This window comes from Formica exsecta, unplaced genomic scaffold, assembly GCF_003651465.1.
Source record: "Formica exsecta isolate Colony F162 unplaced genomic scaffold, ASM365146v1 scaffold72, whole genome shotgun sequence".
NCBI classification, from domain to species: Eukaryota; Metazoa; Arthropoda; class Insecta; order Hymenoptera; family Formicidae; genus Formica; species Formica exsecta.
In genome coordinates this window covers 1,744,838-1,763,784 of record NW_021853485.1, presented here as the reverse complement: position 1 = coordinate 1,763,784, position 18,947 = coordinate 1,744,838, and the positions used below count along the sequence as shown (strand labels likewise).

The window sequence follows — 18,947 nt, the reverse complement described above, 5'->3', positions numbered from 1 at the left end:
CATATAAACAAATAATTATAAAAATGATTGACGAGAAGAAATCTCTACGCAATTATCTATGGCGTGCAATATAAAACTGGTATCATAACAACTCATAACTAAATATTTTGCCGGCTCAAGAAAAAAAATACTTCGCTGCGTGTGTTTTAAGCGTACAATAATATGATATTCATTTGTACATACATAATCAATATTGATCGTCTGGAAACGAATCTATATAAAATGAAGATGATAACAGAAGATGATATTGATGAATACGTTCGTTTTTAGGCATTGACTTATATCACTGAAATATCGATTCTTTCTTACGTAACGATTCATCGCATGGTAAATGTATATCATATGTACATAAATAATATTTTGTCTACCATTTTAAAACTCAACAAAAATAGCGGTCAAAAGTATATTATATATGTATAATTTTATAACTGTATAATTAAATAAAACAATCACTATATGATTAAATTCATAAGTCGCCCACAATGTATCAATAATTTTGGAAAAGAACACACAAAATCGAAGTTTGGCAGGAGAAGGGGAAAAGGGGGAGGGGAAGAGGGCCGGCTCCAGATGGTATGTGTGTGAAAATAAAATTACTTTTATTTATAATACAATAAAACCTCTTTTTACACATCTCACGCTGATCTAATACTGACATTGACATTTAACATTTCGAGGATTCGATCGCGTCTCGTTGTTACAGTCCGTCTACTCGCGCACAGTACTTGCATATATTGAAACGCACAGAATTGACACATGCATTTAGGAACTTCATTCCGTCCTCGACGAAACCGAAGTATTGTTACGGCTCTGCCGTAACACCTTAACGTTATTTCGGTCCGAAGCCTCTAAATGCGACACTATTTATAGATACACTTACTTCTAGCGACTTCAAACTACGTATCACATCGTCGATTCGTTTCTCGCATCCGAGAACTGTTTCTGTTCGCTATCCTTCTATCTCCCACCTTCCCCCGCCTCCGCTCTTGGCAATTCTATTGCACAGTTCATCGAGCTGGCACTTCACGAGAACTTGGTGATGATTTTACTAAGACTCGTGTAGGTGCCCACGATTAGGCCCAACACGCCGATTAATATTAGGCACATGTTCTTCGCCAGCATAATCTTCTTCTCTGTGGGTCCCATCACCTTCCAAAAGGCGCACAATTGTATGATCGCTGGGAATGCTAGTCCCAAACCCGATAGACAGAACGCACCGAATAAGGATATAAAGAGATCCAACTCTGGGACCGTGACCGCCAGACCAACTGAAACAGATAGTGCGCACAGATTGATAAATTTATTAATTTAAATAAGATTACTTAATTTAATTCGCTTTCCTATATCACAGGCATGATAACATAATAAAGAAATTAATTGAACAAAATTATCAAACTAAAGAAAAAAATAGTATTCTAACTTGAACAAGAATTTAAAATAATATTAATGAGATTTAATATTTCCCTTTGCTTTTTTTTAATAAAAAAATTAATGACAAACTAAAAAAAATAAATATAATATAGCTTCATAGATGTGTTATTTTTAAGATGTCTGAATATCAAAATTAATCAGGAGCATAAGATGCTGCTCGTGAATAAATAGATAAACTGATCTTGTTGCATTTAAAACGTTTCATTGTCCACGACCCTCGATTTATCGAAAAAATCAAATATACTCACAAGTAATCAAAATAATGACAGTCCTGACCACATACTCCCAAAGCAGCTTGTAACGATACTTCTCGAGAAGAGGACTGATATACTCGTTCCATGATATATCGATGGCGACATAACATTGGATAGGATGCGTGAAGAAGATGGCAATGGCGAGAAGGATTTGTACCGCGATTCCCAGAGGCTCTTCATGGGGTAGATTGAGTGTGATACTACCGTCAATCTCTTTACCAAAACGTATGTACCCAAAGAATCCCAAGGTGGCATACATCGTGACTATAATGCTCATAGCAATGTTGAGCACGCCGAATGGTTTCATGAAGGATCTCGGGGTTTTCATCTCGTTTTCCAACGGCATAATCTGTAAACGAATGATAAATAAATTTGAGCTTAATATGTATGTGGTTTTTTTGGCTAAACCGAAAAAAATTTAAATTTTTGAAAATAATTTAAATGTTGTAAAATATTATTTAAAGGCAAGTTATACGTAAAATAGAAAAGAATATAGCGACTGAAAAACGTTTTCTCAATAATTCAATAATTATTATAAAAATGTTACAACACTGTGTGTTATTTTTTACATAATAGTATATTCTTATATTTTTATTTATTATGCTTTTTTATTTTTATTTATTATGCTGCTTTGTGTGAAATGTCCACCATTTCGTTTCGATCAATTACTTACTACGCCGATGGATTCGAGAGCAAACAGAACAGTGCCGAAGAAGAGCGGAAAATTCTTGACCTCTCCAATTGATTCGCGATTCTCGAACGACAACGGCTCTCGAAAGATAAAGTAAAGTATGATCGCGAATCCGGCGAACATAATAATATTCGCAATTGTCGAGAACGGTGCCAGGAATTTAAGATTCCTGATGTAATTAACGAAGATCAGGGGTAACAGCAGAATCGCCATGTATATCTCCAATTCCATTGAAACAATCGAGCTCAATGCCTAAAAAGAAGAAAAGGAGAACGTAATTATTCAGATGCGAAATTGAGATCTGATTTTAATTACATTTCTAGCTTAAAATATGCATTTAATTTTTCTTTGGAAACAATTAAATACAATCATTTCATTCTCAAACATCTCGTTGAATCATTAAAAATTTCATTTTAATACATTTAATGAAGGAATTTTGTGTGTCTCTGTAAGTCATATCTATCTTTGAATAGTAAGATTGACTTCAAAGTATATTAATTCCGAAATGTAATAAATGAATAGTATTTGCGTATAGACAAAATTTCGTAGCTTTTAACATTTTCGAATAAAGATGATTTAGGATGAAAAATGACGCAAACTTCTCATGCACAATGTTCGAATGCAGGCGCTAACAAGTTTAAAGTCTGTTTTCAGTTTTGTAACCTAATGATAAATCAATTAAACGCATGATGCTGTTACGCAATTTATTACGTGTTAAATAGTACCTCGACACACGCGAATCGTATCTATAAATAGAAAAAATATAACAAAAAGACGGAATATCCAATATACTCTAATAAATTCTTACGAAAAGAATAACAACGCTACTGAATTCCGTTAATATGACTAATCACATTGACAATCATGTGTCGAGAGAAGTGTAATCAGCACTTCTGTCTTGTATTTACATTTGACATTGAATTCGCAGTTAGATCGCGTGTACAAGAGATTTCTCGAAACGCTTATACATACCGTCCATTTTCTTGTCAATGCGATCTTGATCTCATCACCTTCGCTATGCGTGTCTTCAATAGAGAACTTTTCGCCGTCATTACGCGAAAAGTTCATCTCCGTTTATGACACTTACGTGTTTCGATTTCACGTAGCATCTGAAAGCGACGCACGGATGACATTATTTTTTCGCTCATCTTCTCATTCATTCGGAATTTCGTTGAAAATTAAATTTGCGTATTTTTTTGATGTTGACGTGACGTAAAGTTAATAAAAGTCATCTTTAAAAATTTATTTAAAAATATTAGCGTAAAAATCAATTCCTCAAATCAAATCAATTTATTGTCATTCTGTTAAAATAACTTTTCATACACTGGCGTTGATTCTATTATCTTATATAAATCGTTTCTTTGAAAAAAGAAAGACTCGAATGTGTTTTAAATAAATATTACAAATACATAAATAAATAAAAAAGTTCAATAGAGAGAGAGCTATGGATTATAATATATGTTACATATCGCTTTTAAAACGCCAGCTCAAGTCTTCCCAATCGTTTTATAACTATAATATAAAATATTCGTAAAAAAGGTGAAAATTTTTTGAATAAAATTAATTTTCAACGAACATTGCCAATTCTTGAATAATTCCAAATAAACGTGAACATGAGTAAAAAGATTTCACAGTGCGTGCGTCATTGTATCTCAGATTGCTAATTTATGCAACGATAATGTATCTCCACAAAATATACCTTGTATACTTTTAAAATAAGAAAGAAAGTTAATATTAAAACCCGCAGTCGAAAATAAATGTCACCATGCACGATTAATCTCGTATGTTAACGAATTTTTTATATCACACCGTCACGGTTACTTTGAAGATATACACGTTCATTTCAAATTTTCTATTTGTCACGGCTGATTAAGAATTTAAGATTGCGATTCCTAAGAATATTTTACAAGATTAATATATTTATATTTATGTAACATTTTGCGAGTGTTTGTGATTAACAAAGAGCATCGATGCCACGCAGTTTTGCAAATATCTAAGTAATTCGGACGTCAATTTACAACTTCGCTATCGCACTTAACATACTGTCATTACTACGTTTTGATTTCAAGGGCAGGCGGAAATGGGCGCGTTACCATCATCTAACGCCTGTCGTTTATCGCTGTCGGATCTAGTCTTATATAAGATAGACACAATGACGCGCCATTGACAATGTGCTCTCAATTAGATGCACTCTTGAAAGTTAATTTGCATTTAGAAAAATTGTATTTATAATATAAAGAAATATTTGTGCGCCCAGATCCATTATCATCGACTACATATGCTTATTAATTATCGTTCAATTGAGAGATATATGTATATTTTTTATAGATAGAGAATCTTTCTCTCTTTCTCTGTTTATAAAATGGTTATTAGTATTGACGTATATTTGATAACAGAAACAAAAAGTACAAGATATAATTTTTCTTTTAATCTTCAGCGTGACTCAAATCTGAATCACCTTGAAGACTTCGATTTAGAAAATGTGTTTAATTCTTGTCTCATCCTGACGATCGCAACGATAGAAAGATACCATAGTGCGATTTTTCGTTACTCGAATATTGCTCTTGTAGCGATTAATTACGATACTTAATTCTTTGTGATAATCAATCATACGTAATCAGTTAACTGTTTGCCATATGTAGCACCTTGTGATTCTCAATTAAAATTAATCTCAATTAGAGACATCGCTGTAAGAATGAAAATAATATTTTTTTGTGTCCTTGTAATCGTGATTTTAAAATATATAAATCGGTAAAATAAATCAAAAAATAATTTATAAAAAATAAAAAAAAACTTTTGTTAACATGATGCTGTAACGAAAGTAGAAAAAAAATATTGCCACAATTTATAAATACATTATATTTTGTTATTTATTGCACAAATGACTGATGTACTTATCAAGATAGTGCAAATATCAAGTAGACTGCTTATCAAGATACTACAAATAGCGTTACGGTCCGTTAATCATTGCTTCTATACTTGTCGTTTACGTATATATGCTACATTCTGCAAGGCTAGTTTTGTGTGTATAATTAGTATAATAATATCTCAGATAAGAAATCTCAGCAAAAACAATGAAATAAATAGCTGAAAAGCGATTATTTCTTTGACAATTATTAAACATAGAAATTGCAGTTTGTATACTGCACCAGAACGGATTTAAAGTCTCTAAGAATTTTAAGGGAAATATAATTAAGAGATCAAAAATTTATTTTTAAAGATATATTAATATCTTAAAAATTATCTGTGTCTCATGTATATGTGTTTGATATGTCGATTAAAATCAGACCCCAGTTTACTGGTAAATCCACTGGGATATTACATAAAGCGCGTTAAATTGCCTTGTGTATTGGAGTGAATAACCCGCTAGAAACTTCCGGATAGAAATAATTTATCAGCGTATTTATTACAGCGTATATAAATGCGACTGTGTACGAGCATGCGAGCAACAACCAAACTAATTGATTTCTCTATAACTTCTACCTTAGTTAGATTTGTATGGATTCTCGAAAAGAGCCCTTAAAGATCCCAAGTTTCACCCTTTCGGAATTTTTTAAACTCCAATAAGAGACTTGGCTTATATATCGATAATATCATCATCAATTTCATATTTTAACTATTTAAAACTTTGAATATAACGTTTGTTATATTCAAATACCAATGTAATATTATATGTAACTCATTTGATCTTTTTTTTTCTTCTTTTATATGTTTTCCAAGCTTTTTTCATTTTTTGAGAAAGAATTTTTATCTCCAATAATGTCTAATACACATATATTTGTTCAATCATTTGAAAGAGACGTTTAATGTTTATCTTGACATTTATTCAATTAACGATTAATCAACTTTATGCGTCTCGGCTCCATTCACTTCACATCCGACCCTGAAGTCAGGACGCTCGTTCCTACGTCAGTTTACGTGAATGCATTTGTTACATCCACTACGTACACTCTATTTACTTACTGTAATAACACGCATGTCGTAACTATAGATAACTATCTATTACATTGCATACTACGCAACGCCTTCCAATGCTGGTGATTAAGGTGCTGTCCACATAAGGCTTAGACCCATTAACTTAGTGGAAGATTGCAATACAAATATGTTGTAATGCATTTATATTTCGCAGCAAGCGTGCAAGCATTTTTTTTTAATGTAAATTATATCCCTTAAAGATCCCAAGTTTCACCCTTTCGGAATTTTTTAAACTCCAATAAGAGACTTGGCTTATATATCGATAATATCATCATCAATTTCATATTTTAACTATTTAAAACTTTGAATATAACGTTTGTTATATTCAAATACCAATGTAATATTATATGTAACTCATATTTGATCTTTTTTTTCTTCTTTTATATGTTTTCCAAGCTTTTTTCATTTTTTGAGAAAGAATTTTTATCTCCAATAATGTCTAATACACATATATTTGTTCAATCATTTGAAAGAGACGTTTAATGTTTATCTTGACATTTATTCAATTAACGATTAATCAACTTTATGCGTCTCGGCTCCATTCACTTCACATCCGACCCTGAAGTCAGGACGCTCGTTCCTACGTCAGTTTACGTGAATGCATTTGTTACATCCACTACGTACACTCTATTTACTTACTGTAATAACACGCATGTCGTAACTATAGATAACTATCTATTACATTGCATACTACGCAACGCCTTCCAATGCTGGTGATTAAGGTGCCGTCCACATAAGGCTTAGACCCATTACTTAATGGAAGATTGCAATATAAATATGTTGTAATGCATTTATATTTCGCAGCAAGCGTGCAAGCATCTTTTTTTAATGTAAATTATATATTTCGTATAAAATAAAATGTTTTTAATCATTTTTCGTTAACCGTTCCTTCAAATCTAAATTCGTCGATTTTCATTGAATTCACCGGAAGCAATTGCCTTACTCTTTATCTACAATTGACATTGTTCGACCCGTTAAATAAAAGTGCGAAGGTTTTATTTCCTAAAATGAATCATATGCGTTTCGCATGATTAGCTCGCTGGGATTTGCAACCAACTTTGAAAAGACATAGTTAAAAAAGAATTCTACGCTATTATATACTATAAGATCCTTATGTGAACGGCACTTAAGTTAACATTTGTCCGACTTTTGCAGACGGTTCCCATTTAATCTTATACTCTTGATAAGATTCTACTCGTTTCGCGCATAGAATCTCGCGTTACAACAAAATCTCGTGCGACCGGCGAGATAGTATACAATTTCATAATAAATCATTCTGCACACGTGTACAATCTCGCACAATGAATCCGGCGTGGGATACAAGAATATGGAACAAATAAAATTGACATAAATATGTCAATTTGTAATTTTCATAATCCACGCGAGAGACGCGACGCGACGCGGCTCTTATCATTTAATGCCAGAATTTCAAAACATACGCAATAAACAACGCTCAAATAAAAAAAATATATTTTTTTCCTTATAATAGGGATTATATACAAACGATATTGTCTTTCTCGCGACTTTATATGTCGAATCGCTTGTTGAATATGTAACAAACATATCGATGCACTAAGCGTTATATATTTGTTATCGTAAAACGACTTATGTTACAAAACAAATTGTAAAAATGATTAATCATATAATATTTATTCTACTCGATATAAATCTTTTGTAAAAGTAAAAAAAAATCAAGTACGTTAATAGCATAATTTATTAAAATTTATATTGGTCAATTCTATCCGTCTTTTTCTCTTCCTTGGCTTTATTTAATTTAATTGATAGAGATAAAATTTGTAAGAGCAAAATTGTCCTTATAGAATTCGGATAAATTTGCACAAGAAGGGACCATATTCTCTCGATTTCGATCCCGTGGACGTAACAACGTGGAAAATGTCGATGGCCGGTGGTCTACGTTAGGTGCAATCACCTTGAATCAACCGCACGCACATTAATTAGCGACTGTTTACTCGTGTATTCTCGCAGCGTATTTTTCCCTGACCCAGATTATTGCCATTTCTACCTGCCTACGCGTTTTAAATCGGACTTAGTTAGCGCACTTAGGAAAAACCACAAACGATTTATCGACTGATGTGTAAACGAGTATGGAATGAAAATAATATGTGCGAGATTAAATTACGACAAAATCGTATACTATAAAATTTATATAACTCAATATTATAACAATTATTATAATAACATTCAATTATTATAACAACATTATTTATCGCTAAAACTCATAACACTTTTTTGTTAACACTCGACTCTTTTTATTGAAGACGACGTGCCAAATAATTTAAATCAGATTTTTTTTTGCAGTATGTCTCGCATCGATAACGAGTACAAATTTACAGCCTAAACAACAAGTAGAAAGACTGTATTCCACTTAAGGAGGCATACTCGTTTGAACCTTCGAAAAATGAGTACATTTTCTAGATTTTTTGCAGCGATTTAATAAAAACTTTTTTTTTTACGATATTAATACAATATTATTAAGTACTTAAAATAAAAAAAATTTTAGCTTAAAAAGAATTTTTTTTTGAAAGTTATGCGAATATTTGTAGATTTATGTTTTCATGCACGGTGTGCCACTTAAAATTTGGAGGTGCTCTGCAAGCAAATATTCCCATAACTTTAAAAAGAAATTTTTTTTAAGCTGGAAATTTTTATTTAAGTAATTAATAATATTGTATTAATATTGTAAAAAAATTAAAAATTTTTATCAAGTCGCTCTGCAAAAAAATCTAGAAAATGTATTCATTTTTCGAGGTTTCAAACGGGTATGCCCCCTTAATGGTTAAACGTGACTGTCCAACTCGGATTCACTTTGCATAGGCATCGCAGATGAGTAACGTGCACGAACGAACAATTACATGATAATTCAATGATAAAATTCTAACATTGAATACCGTGATGTCAAATAGAAAGCGTAACGCGTTACGTATTCCAAGTATAGTGGGGACACTCACCGTTTTTAGATTACGGGAAATGAAAACGATGTAGACGCAGCAAGTGCCCATCTGGTATATCATCAGGAAGATGTTTATTATGTGTCTGCGAATACGAAAAACAAAAGAATCTTTCATGAAACACAGGTGCGACTTGAGAGCTTCTATTATTAGATATATTCTATGATTGTCTTATTCTAATTATATCCTTGTTATTTTAATAAAAGTATTATGTGTATGACACAAATATTAATTGCTTAATATATACAATAGAGAGAGAGAGTAATTTAAGTATTATTATTAGTTGTCTTTATCAGTAACGGTATACGTGAAATATACAAGAAATACATAAACATGATTTTTTCTCTCTCTATTTTTTCTCTGTGAAATACATAAGGTGTCTAGAATTAGATAAAATATAATTTTATCTAATTCTAAAGAAGTGTGATACACACGTATACACTTACATAGAGGCTTTAGAAAACCGCCTGAGAAACACTGGTCCTTCGAGCAGAGCGGATTCCGCGGTTGCCGGATATGTCATGGATGGCACTCTTCTCCTCTTGCACAATTCGTACTCTGAGAAAACAAGTATTCGCATACAATATGTACAAAGTAGCCCTATGATGATCGTGGCTATCAGACCGATAATATATCCGGCATGGTCAAAAGCTTTCGGCATCGCGAGAATTCCGGTGCCTAAACTGCCTTTTAGCAAGTGGAGCAATGTTTCCGCGTTCCTGAAAATTCACGTTGCAAAGAAATTAGATGTTTATCACTGCTACACGTTCGTAATTATATCAAAATTATAAAATCTAAATTAATTTATGATAGACTTTTATGATAGAAAGCATTAGAAATCTTTACATGCGTTTTCATGATTTGACACGCGTACTGCTCATTGATGTTACAGATGTATACAGATAAAGTAATGTTTGTAAAATAAATATTTAGTGCGCGTATATGTTTAAATATGGAATTAATTAATTCAAAGTTGATGAGGATTGTATCAGTAGCGGTTATAATAATTTATACATTAATTATGACAGAGAGTTATGCGTCAAGAATTTCGCGTTTTCACCAGGAAGGTGAGTCATCGAGTCTTTCGATTTGATTATTTGAGTACGTAGGAAATTACGTTAATAAGATGCTTAGCGTGAAACGTGCAGGGAATAATCAACCGTCATTTCGCATGCAAAGAAAGTACCGTGCATTACATAAACATTCTTGGTCATCTAGAATGACACATTGTATCGTTTTTCACTTTGATTAAGCCTTCAATAAATCAAGTGCGTCTTGATAAGCACCGATTGGATAATTTCAACAACATGTCGTACAATGATTGCGTCCTAATCCCGTTTTATTAATTGAAAGATTTCACAAATACAATTGGAAACAAATATCTCTAATATCGTAAGATTTATCTAAATGATAAAATATAAGGAAAGATGTGTCACGTAGATATTTCCACAATCAGAAATATTTTCTTTTTAATACTAGCATGTAAATTCACTTTTCGTATCGCGGAAACTATCATACACGTGCAACATTAATTTCTTGCAAGTGGTTGTTTATCATTTTTAAGTGCGAATAGTATGCTTCTATTTTTTTATTAGAAAAAAAAAATAATTGAGCTTTCTCTCTTTTTTCTATTAACTTAATTTTAATATCACTTTTTAATAACGAATTTAATAACAGAAATATCGATCGATTCGGCGGCTTCTTGATAATATTTTCTACTGTCTTAATTTATCTATATTTGATTTTATATTTATACACACATACATACAAATATATTAAAGCGCAAAAATATATTTTAGGAAACGATACTCACGTAGTCGGATGCTCCACTACTCTATAATCATATGGGTCATAATCGTCGTCCTGCTCATCTACATTCTTCGTCTTTTCTTCGAGTTCCAGAGAGTAAACACTGTCACGTTTCTCATTCGATCCGTAACTGTAAAAATGCTACCTTCATACAAAATCTTAAGCTCAAATAGATACGTATCTAAAAATTATATTTTTTGAGATATAATAATAATGAAAAATAGAGTATCACATATATAACAAATGTAACAATATCTTTTTATACTAATCTTATAGATTACAGTGTTAACATTTTTTGTTAAAATTAGAAGCAAAAGATCTTGGATAGTACATTTGGATAATAAATAGAACCGTGCTCTTTATATTCACGAAATTTATGATGTGATACTCACCTATTTTGGTACTCCTTAGATAACGAAGATTTTTTAAAATCTTGCAAAGCAACCTATAAAAAAGAAAAAACAAATAGTAGATTCATATGTAGTAGTAACGGATATATATAGATGCATAAATAATTTATCATGAAGAATATTGTATCAGCACATAACATTTTAACTCTACATATAAACGTATATATTTTTCTCTTTCTCTCTCTTTCCCAAATTACAATATTTATTGAAAAATTATATATATAAATATATATATATGTATTGATAATTATTAATTATTAATAGCTAACAATTTTAGGCATTGTTTATGAAATAATTACAATCTACCATTTCATATTCTATTTTATATTTCTTAAAAAATTACGATTTTATGAAAACATTTATATATAATTTACAGAACATACACACGCATACACTTTTATGTCATTTTGTTACCCAATACATGATGCAGACTATAATATATATGTATTACCTATATATGACGAGAACAATGTATAATATGACAATGATAGAATTTACGGATTTTAGTTGAGTTTATTCATTTATACATGCGAGAATAATTCTCAAAAGAAGACTACGGTTTTTTAAAATGCGTTTTTTTCAATTACTGTTATTATCATGCTAATCCGTACGCGATATGCATCGAGCTCGAAGTAATTTAGTTTTCAACGACGAGTTTCGAAACTGCGCGCAAACTCGAGAAGTTGACAAACTCTCTTTAAACATAAATATAAAATTTAGAATATAATTCATAACCCTGAAGGTATACATTATACGCATGATTGCACATTGATTAATTGCTTGGAAATAAATGTATAAATGTATGCGTCTCCTTGTCTTCCTTAATCATCCTGTGATATTCCACGCCTGCAGCTATAGACATTAATTTTAATAAGAAGTTTCACTAGGCTTTTTCCGTTCGTATAATTCAATCGATTGCGCGCAAACGCAATTGTCTAATATTAGTATATGATTGTTTCACGCTCAATTTCAGTCGCGATAAATTTTCCTCTTCGAATTTTTCTCTTCGACGATATCTTTGAATATCTCCGTGTAACGTGTGTTTAATCCATCTTTTATATAATTAACCATAACTATAGTTTTCGTATGTATAAAAATATTATATTTGTAAATTTTATCGTCAATAAATTTATTGAGGTAAAAATTCTGGATCTAAACAGATAAATTTTACGACTCTATCGTCTCAATAAATTTATTGGTCTAATCGCGGATAAATTTTACGATTCTACCTTTCTGCGATCTTAAACCGTAAATTGCGGAAATTGCCGGCTGACATTTGCATAATTCTTTTCAAGTGATTGATACGACTTCTTTACATGCTGTTAAGGCTTTAAATGCAACAAGTACGGGAAATTTTCTCGCGTTATACTGTGCAAAACCCACAAATTGCATAATGCGCGGATGCGATCATTTAATACGTCCTTCAGAACGAAAAGACTACGCCCACAAAAGTAATGAGATACGTCGTTAACGACATAAAATTTATGCGATAGCAAATACGATGGAAAATTCCTTCGCCGAGTTGTTCCGACATTATTTAATAATCAAACAAAAAATATAGACTATCTAGTGTAAACATATGAAGAGAAGACGTTACAAAAAAGTTTCCATTATATCCAAATATGTCAATAATATGACACATCTATCTAATAATATCTCTGCTTTATATGTGTGTGTATGTGTATGATAGGATCTTTTTTTATTTTCCAATATTACGTTTATAAGAATATATTCGCAATTTTACGTATTTATTTTTTGCACGTTAATGTTTATATAGGTAAACAATGTACATATCAATATAATTGATATATATCAAATGTATATCCCTTAAATACTCGTACGTTTCCCCTCTTTTTTCATGATACAAATATTTTTCCATAAACAATAAAATTATTTAAATTTGATGCAATTTATATGTATTGATGAATTAATAATGTTTAATTGTTATGTTAATAATGTGTCAAGTTGTTAAAAAGAAAATATAATTATCTGGTAACGTATTTAACAGGCCAACGTGTTACCAATGATTGCTAAGAAAGACATAACTCTTTTAGTAAATATGCAATCGTTCACGCAAAGTTCTTGTTTCCTTGTCTCGCCGTCTTTTGTAAGGAGATTGAAACGTCTATTATACGTGCCATTTAGCAGTAACTAAATCATTTAAATCATTTGAATCATTTAAATATGATTATAAACACTCCTTATTTGCATTTTCCTCTGGTCTTATATACGTTCATTATACAGTTGTCGCATCACATATGTTCGGCATGTGATGCGTGCCGCACACGCCCAATTAATTATGGATTATTTATTTGTGTGAGCATCAATTTGCGAAACGGAATACACAGGTAAATATTGTTAAGCAGACAGATGAGCCATCTTCTGCCTATCTTTCCCGGGAACGGAATTTCTTTTGTCAACACTTTTGTTAGAGCCGCTTATTTGCGATGCTATGATAATTATAGATTTTCGTACCTTTAGTATTATTCTGCTTGCTGCTTAGAAATCTGGTATAATTCCAAGTTGATCGTTTTTCGCGTGGGGAAACGCGATACATATTGTGTACGTTTATTTTCCAAACATCTATATTTCTTCGACAAATTTGACATTCAAGAATTCGAGGAACCAACAACGCACAAAGTATGAATATGTACAAATCAAACACTCAAGTTTATTTTATCGCTTAATAATTTCATGTACATATACATAATATCATTAATGTTTTGCGTTGGCAATTAGTCAGCCCAATGCAGCAAATCTAAATTATTAACACATTAAAGTCCACTAACGTAATATTATCTACGTGTATATCATCACGTAGACAGTACTACGTCAGCAGACTTTAATGTGTTAACTTTCAATATCTGAAAATTAGTTATTAGCTTTCTGATATCAGATAGGTGAGACGAGATTAGAAAACGTAAAAGAAAATGAATGGAATATGCATTCGAGTAAGTTCGTATTATCGTATTTGTGTAACTGAATGAAATTTACACACAAACGCTTATTATCATAAAACCTTTCAAACTAACAATAAGTAATACATATATAAAATTGTAAATTATTGTTAAATCATTTTTATAATAAAGTATCATATATTAATTTGATATTTTTTATAATAAGCACACGCTTTACTAACAATACATATGCTAATTGTTCAAATCGCAACTATTCGGAGCTAAGTTGTACATACACAGCGGACAAATTTTTTTTGTATTACATATATTACGAAATTATTTATTCGAAATTATTAATCGTGTTTAAACATGTGCATGTCTGTAAGTACTGCGTAAACATCGCAAAATTAATCTGTGTTATATCGAATTAAACGAATTAAATTCGCGAATAATACCGATAAATATACCGATAAATCGATAGCTTTCTACCGAATGTGATCAAACTGATACAAATCAGAATAATAAATATTAGCGATCGCTATTAATCGATAACGAGACTTATATTGATAACATGAATAAACTTTGATAAAAAAAATTGAGCGATAACATTTCAATCAACAATTAATGTGAATCAAATTTGAAAGGTTCTTTTGCCACTTCTGTCCACATTTCATGCACTTTTTTATTCGCAATTCTGCAATGTTTAAAATTAACAATTTTCCGAGATATACAAAATAAGGAAAAATTAGAAAGATCCGTTAAGATAGATACTGACTCTTTGTTAGAAAACTTCTTTTATAAACAAAAATTTTACCTATTGTAGATCTCTAATAAGAAGATATCCCAATTTTATTATATATCCAAATAAAAATATTTTAATTAATTTTATAATTTTTCGAAATTCTTTAATTTTCTGAATAGATTTCTTGCGATTTTTTCTTTTAATCTTACTATGTTTTCTGTAAATATTTGAACTAATTATATTAATTCAAATTTGCTAATGTCCATACTAAAAAAATATTAAATATGCGTTTCTGAAGCATAACGTTCAAATCATTTTGTTGACGATTTAATTTAATAATATATTAAATTCTTAATAATATAAATTTGTTAAGTAATATTGCTAAAATAAAAATGCAAAAAATTCTCTACCATTGAAATATATTTTATCTGGTTAGAATATATTTTATACTATGCATATATATTTTGCATATGATATAGTAATCGGTTGTTGAATAAAGAGACTTGTTACGTGCGCACACACCGCGATTGAATATATGTATCTATTACACAAGCTGTATCTCAATCGAGATAAAACCGGTATTCTCCATGCCAGAGTTCCAGGTTGCCTTAGAGCTATTCAATCAGTGTATGCGGTTACGATCTTTTTATTTTCCGCGGTGTCATGTATGTGTGTATCTGTGTCTATGTGTTAGATATTCATTATGATTACATATGCATTACACTGTGCTACACAATGTAGTTCAAAAATCGTGTATATATAAAAGGCGTATTTGCGAAAAGAAAGATTCATCTCTCCTATGTGTCTTGTTTGTGACAAATGCGCACGTTTAAGCCATCCTTATCAATGTGCGGAACATTTTCAGCAGCCTAACAGAAATAATCCGTGCGAAATTGTTATCAGGAATAACTTCCAACATGATATACCGAGCCGCTATAAATCATAATTAAATTTGATTGAGTATAATCATTGAAGTCGGATATATAATTTTACTACTAGAGAAAAAAGAAATAATTCACAATATATATATACCATCATTCGTCGAAGTAAGTAAGGAAAAATTAAAACGTGTCGTAATGCTCAGGTCATATGTTACAAAGGAATTCAATAACATCATGAGAAAGAGAGAGACATTAAAGTATATTTAGACGTTATACAAACTTTAACGCGCAGTATAACAATTATAACAAAAGAATTAAATCAGATGCTCCCTTTTCAACCAAAGATAGGCAAATGAAAAGATAACAGAGGAAACTATTGCGGCATTCGATATTCAATCGAGGATACTATGGGTGCAGCGTTTCCGTTCCAGAATAAAAGAGATCAACGACGAAAATTATGATGCAACTATAGATCCAATTTATACAATTATAGCATCATATAGTACGTATATATTACTGTATTTACATTTTATTTCAACACAGTTAACGTTAAGTGCTAAGCATACTTCTGACGTAAAACTTTAGGTAAGTTTCCTTTGGAATAAAATTAATTTAATTTATTGAAATTCTTTAACATGCATTCGATATATTAAAGATTTTTTAATTAAATATTCCTTGAAATATACACCGGGAAAAAATCGACTCCATGTCTATTCAAGGTCGTTTAAAAGTCTAGAGTGTGTACAAGGGGAAAGGCACAAAACGCACTTCGTATAACAATTCAAATATACTTTCGAATAATCGTGCACGCCTAAAGGACAAGTATTGTATCCTGGTTGCCTTCGACGACAAAAAAAGCGAGAAGAAAAAAGAAAAGGAGGGCGCAATTACAAAGTCAGTCGCGGGAAGGACATTTCGCGTAAAAGCTAGTTGTTGGACTCAGACAGTAGACCAGTTTGGCTCGATACACTTACTAGTATTTCCTTATTGTGCAATAGCTTAAATAATCACCGATTATTATTCGCATAAACGAGCAAGAAACACCGACGGCGTCAACGACGCTATTACGCGCGCATTACAAAAAAAGATCGAGCGAATGAACGATTGTCCTTCGACGTTCGAGAGTTTCGTTCGCGCAAATATATATACCGACGCAAACTTTCCACTCTCATGACCGGGCTCATGAACGAAACATCACGCAATCATCCAAGCTGTCGAAAATATCAAGTGCGCAATAACTACCTAGGTTTATTATTATCCTCTCTGTCCTGTATATAATCATTTATTGCTATTAAAAAAAAAGATACCGACAGCTCTACGGAATGAATTTAAAGGTAATTATTCTTTACTGTGACTGTGTCATATTGGTATGTAAATCATTTCGAATGTTATATCTTTATCGTGTAACTCGTATATATTTCTAAAGCGTCTTATTTTAATAACTTTAAATTTAGATCTTTCATGATTAAACGTTGCGAATAAATCAAAGATCTTTTTACGATTGTGCAAAGATTCAGATTTTCGAAAACTAATAGCCTATTTTAATTTTTCAAAATTTTGTAACCATTTTTATTTAATCTCAATTTTAATTTTTTTATACTGTTATTTTGTAGCTTATTAATATATTAAACTTTTAATAACATGAAATTTATCAAATAATGTTAAAACAAAAATGTAAAAAATTCTATTACCAAAATGTACGCTTTCAAATATGTATATCTTTTTTACGATATCTTGTATATATGCTATTTTATCGTGCATTTTATGCATGCTTAAATAACTTTACATTGTAGAGAATATATCCATTGGAAAATCGCGAGCACTGCGCGGTTAATATTTCAAAATTATGTCAAATTACGAACATAATATTAATTTTTGACAAGAAGAAATGGCACGTAAAATAATCTTATTGTTAGAAGTACATATAGTTTGTCTTATATAAGTCTGCTTTATGTATGCCTAACGTCATATATGCATTATTGGTATATAGCAGTCTTGCCTTAAGAGAATCGCTGTATAAAATCTTATTTTTTGTTCTAAGAAAAATTAACTTACTGAAAAATTATCTTAAATAGTTTCTGTTTAGGATAATTTTATATTTATATAGATCTATAATATATATTAATAATTTTCAGTTTAAAAATTCCAAATTCTTTGTACGTTACACTTTTCTTCTCATAAGAAAATGTAAGAATCCAGCGATCTCTTTGAAGGCTCAAAACATAAACAAAGTAGTAAACGCGTCTTATATAAGTCTCTTTTATGTACATCTAATGTCACATTAATGTATATTTATTATAGTCTTATTGTCTTGAGAGTCATTGTCAAATCTTTTCTATATTTTATAAAAATTAGTATTTTAAAATTAAATAATTTCTGTTCAGAAATTTCCAACTATTTTTGTACACACAACTTTCTCGCAAGAAAGTGTGTAAGAATATGATAATCTTTGAAGGTTTGACATAAACAAAGCAACCCAGACAGCACAGAAAAGCCAAAAGGCATCTTAAAAATGTCTAAAAGATAATAAGACGTCTTTAAGTTGTCTTTTTGTCATCTTTTAAAGACTTCTGCTGTCTGGGCAATAAACGCGCCATATTTTCGGAAACTTATTTTTCATCATTACAATAAAATTTTCAATATTTCAACATTTGTGTCAAATCCTTTTCATGTCAAAGATTCCACATGTCACTTTTCACGGCTTTATTTTCATTCGAAAATGAAAAAACATGTTTACGTTTTTTATACACTGGAAAGATACTTTATATATATTTGCACGAAATGATTTCGAGGATTGACGTGATAACACAAATCCGAATGTGTGGCAAATTATTAAAGTCAGAGAAAAGTCATAATTGAAACTCAAATAGTTTGAATTATGTTCTCTT

The 18,947-nt window shown here is 30.9% G+C and overlaps 1 protein-coding gene across 2 annotated transcripts in view; it reads right to left on the bottom strand.

Moving 5' to 3' along the window:
- Positions 1-576: 576 nt before the first annotated feature.
- The window catches only part of LOC115243494 (proton-coupled amino acid transporter-like protein CG1139), an 18,899-nt gene continuing 528 nt past the window's right edge, over positions 577-18,947 (bottom strand). The window contains exons 2-8 of one of the 2 annotated variants that reach the window (XM_029820555.1): positions 11,522-11,574; positions 11,134-11,259; positions 9,767-10,039; positions 9,321-9,405; positions 2,359-2,628; positions 1,680-2,034; positions 577-1,268 (exon numbers count right to left, since the gene is read on the bottom strand). In XM_029820555.1, the coding sequence (XP_029676415.1) occupies positions 1,024-1,268; positions 1,680-2,034; positions 2,359-2,628; positions 9,321-9,405; positions 9,767-10,039; positions 11,134-11,259; positions 11,522-11,574 (1,407 nt within the window). In that variant the 3' untranslated portion in view covers positions 577-1,023. Of the gene's footprint in view, positions 1,269-1,679; positions 2,035-2,358; positions 2,629-9,320; positions 9,406-9,766; positions 10,040-11,133; positions 11,275-11,521; positions 11,575-18,947 lie in introns of those variants that run through there. The other variant, XM_029820556.1, reaches the window with a different exon arrangement.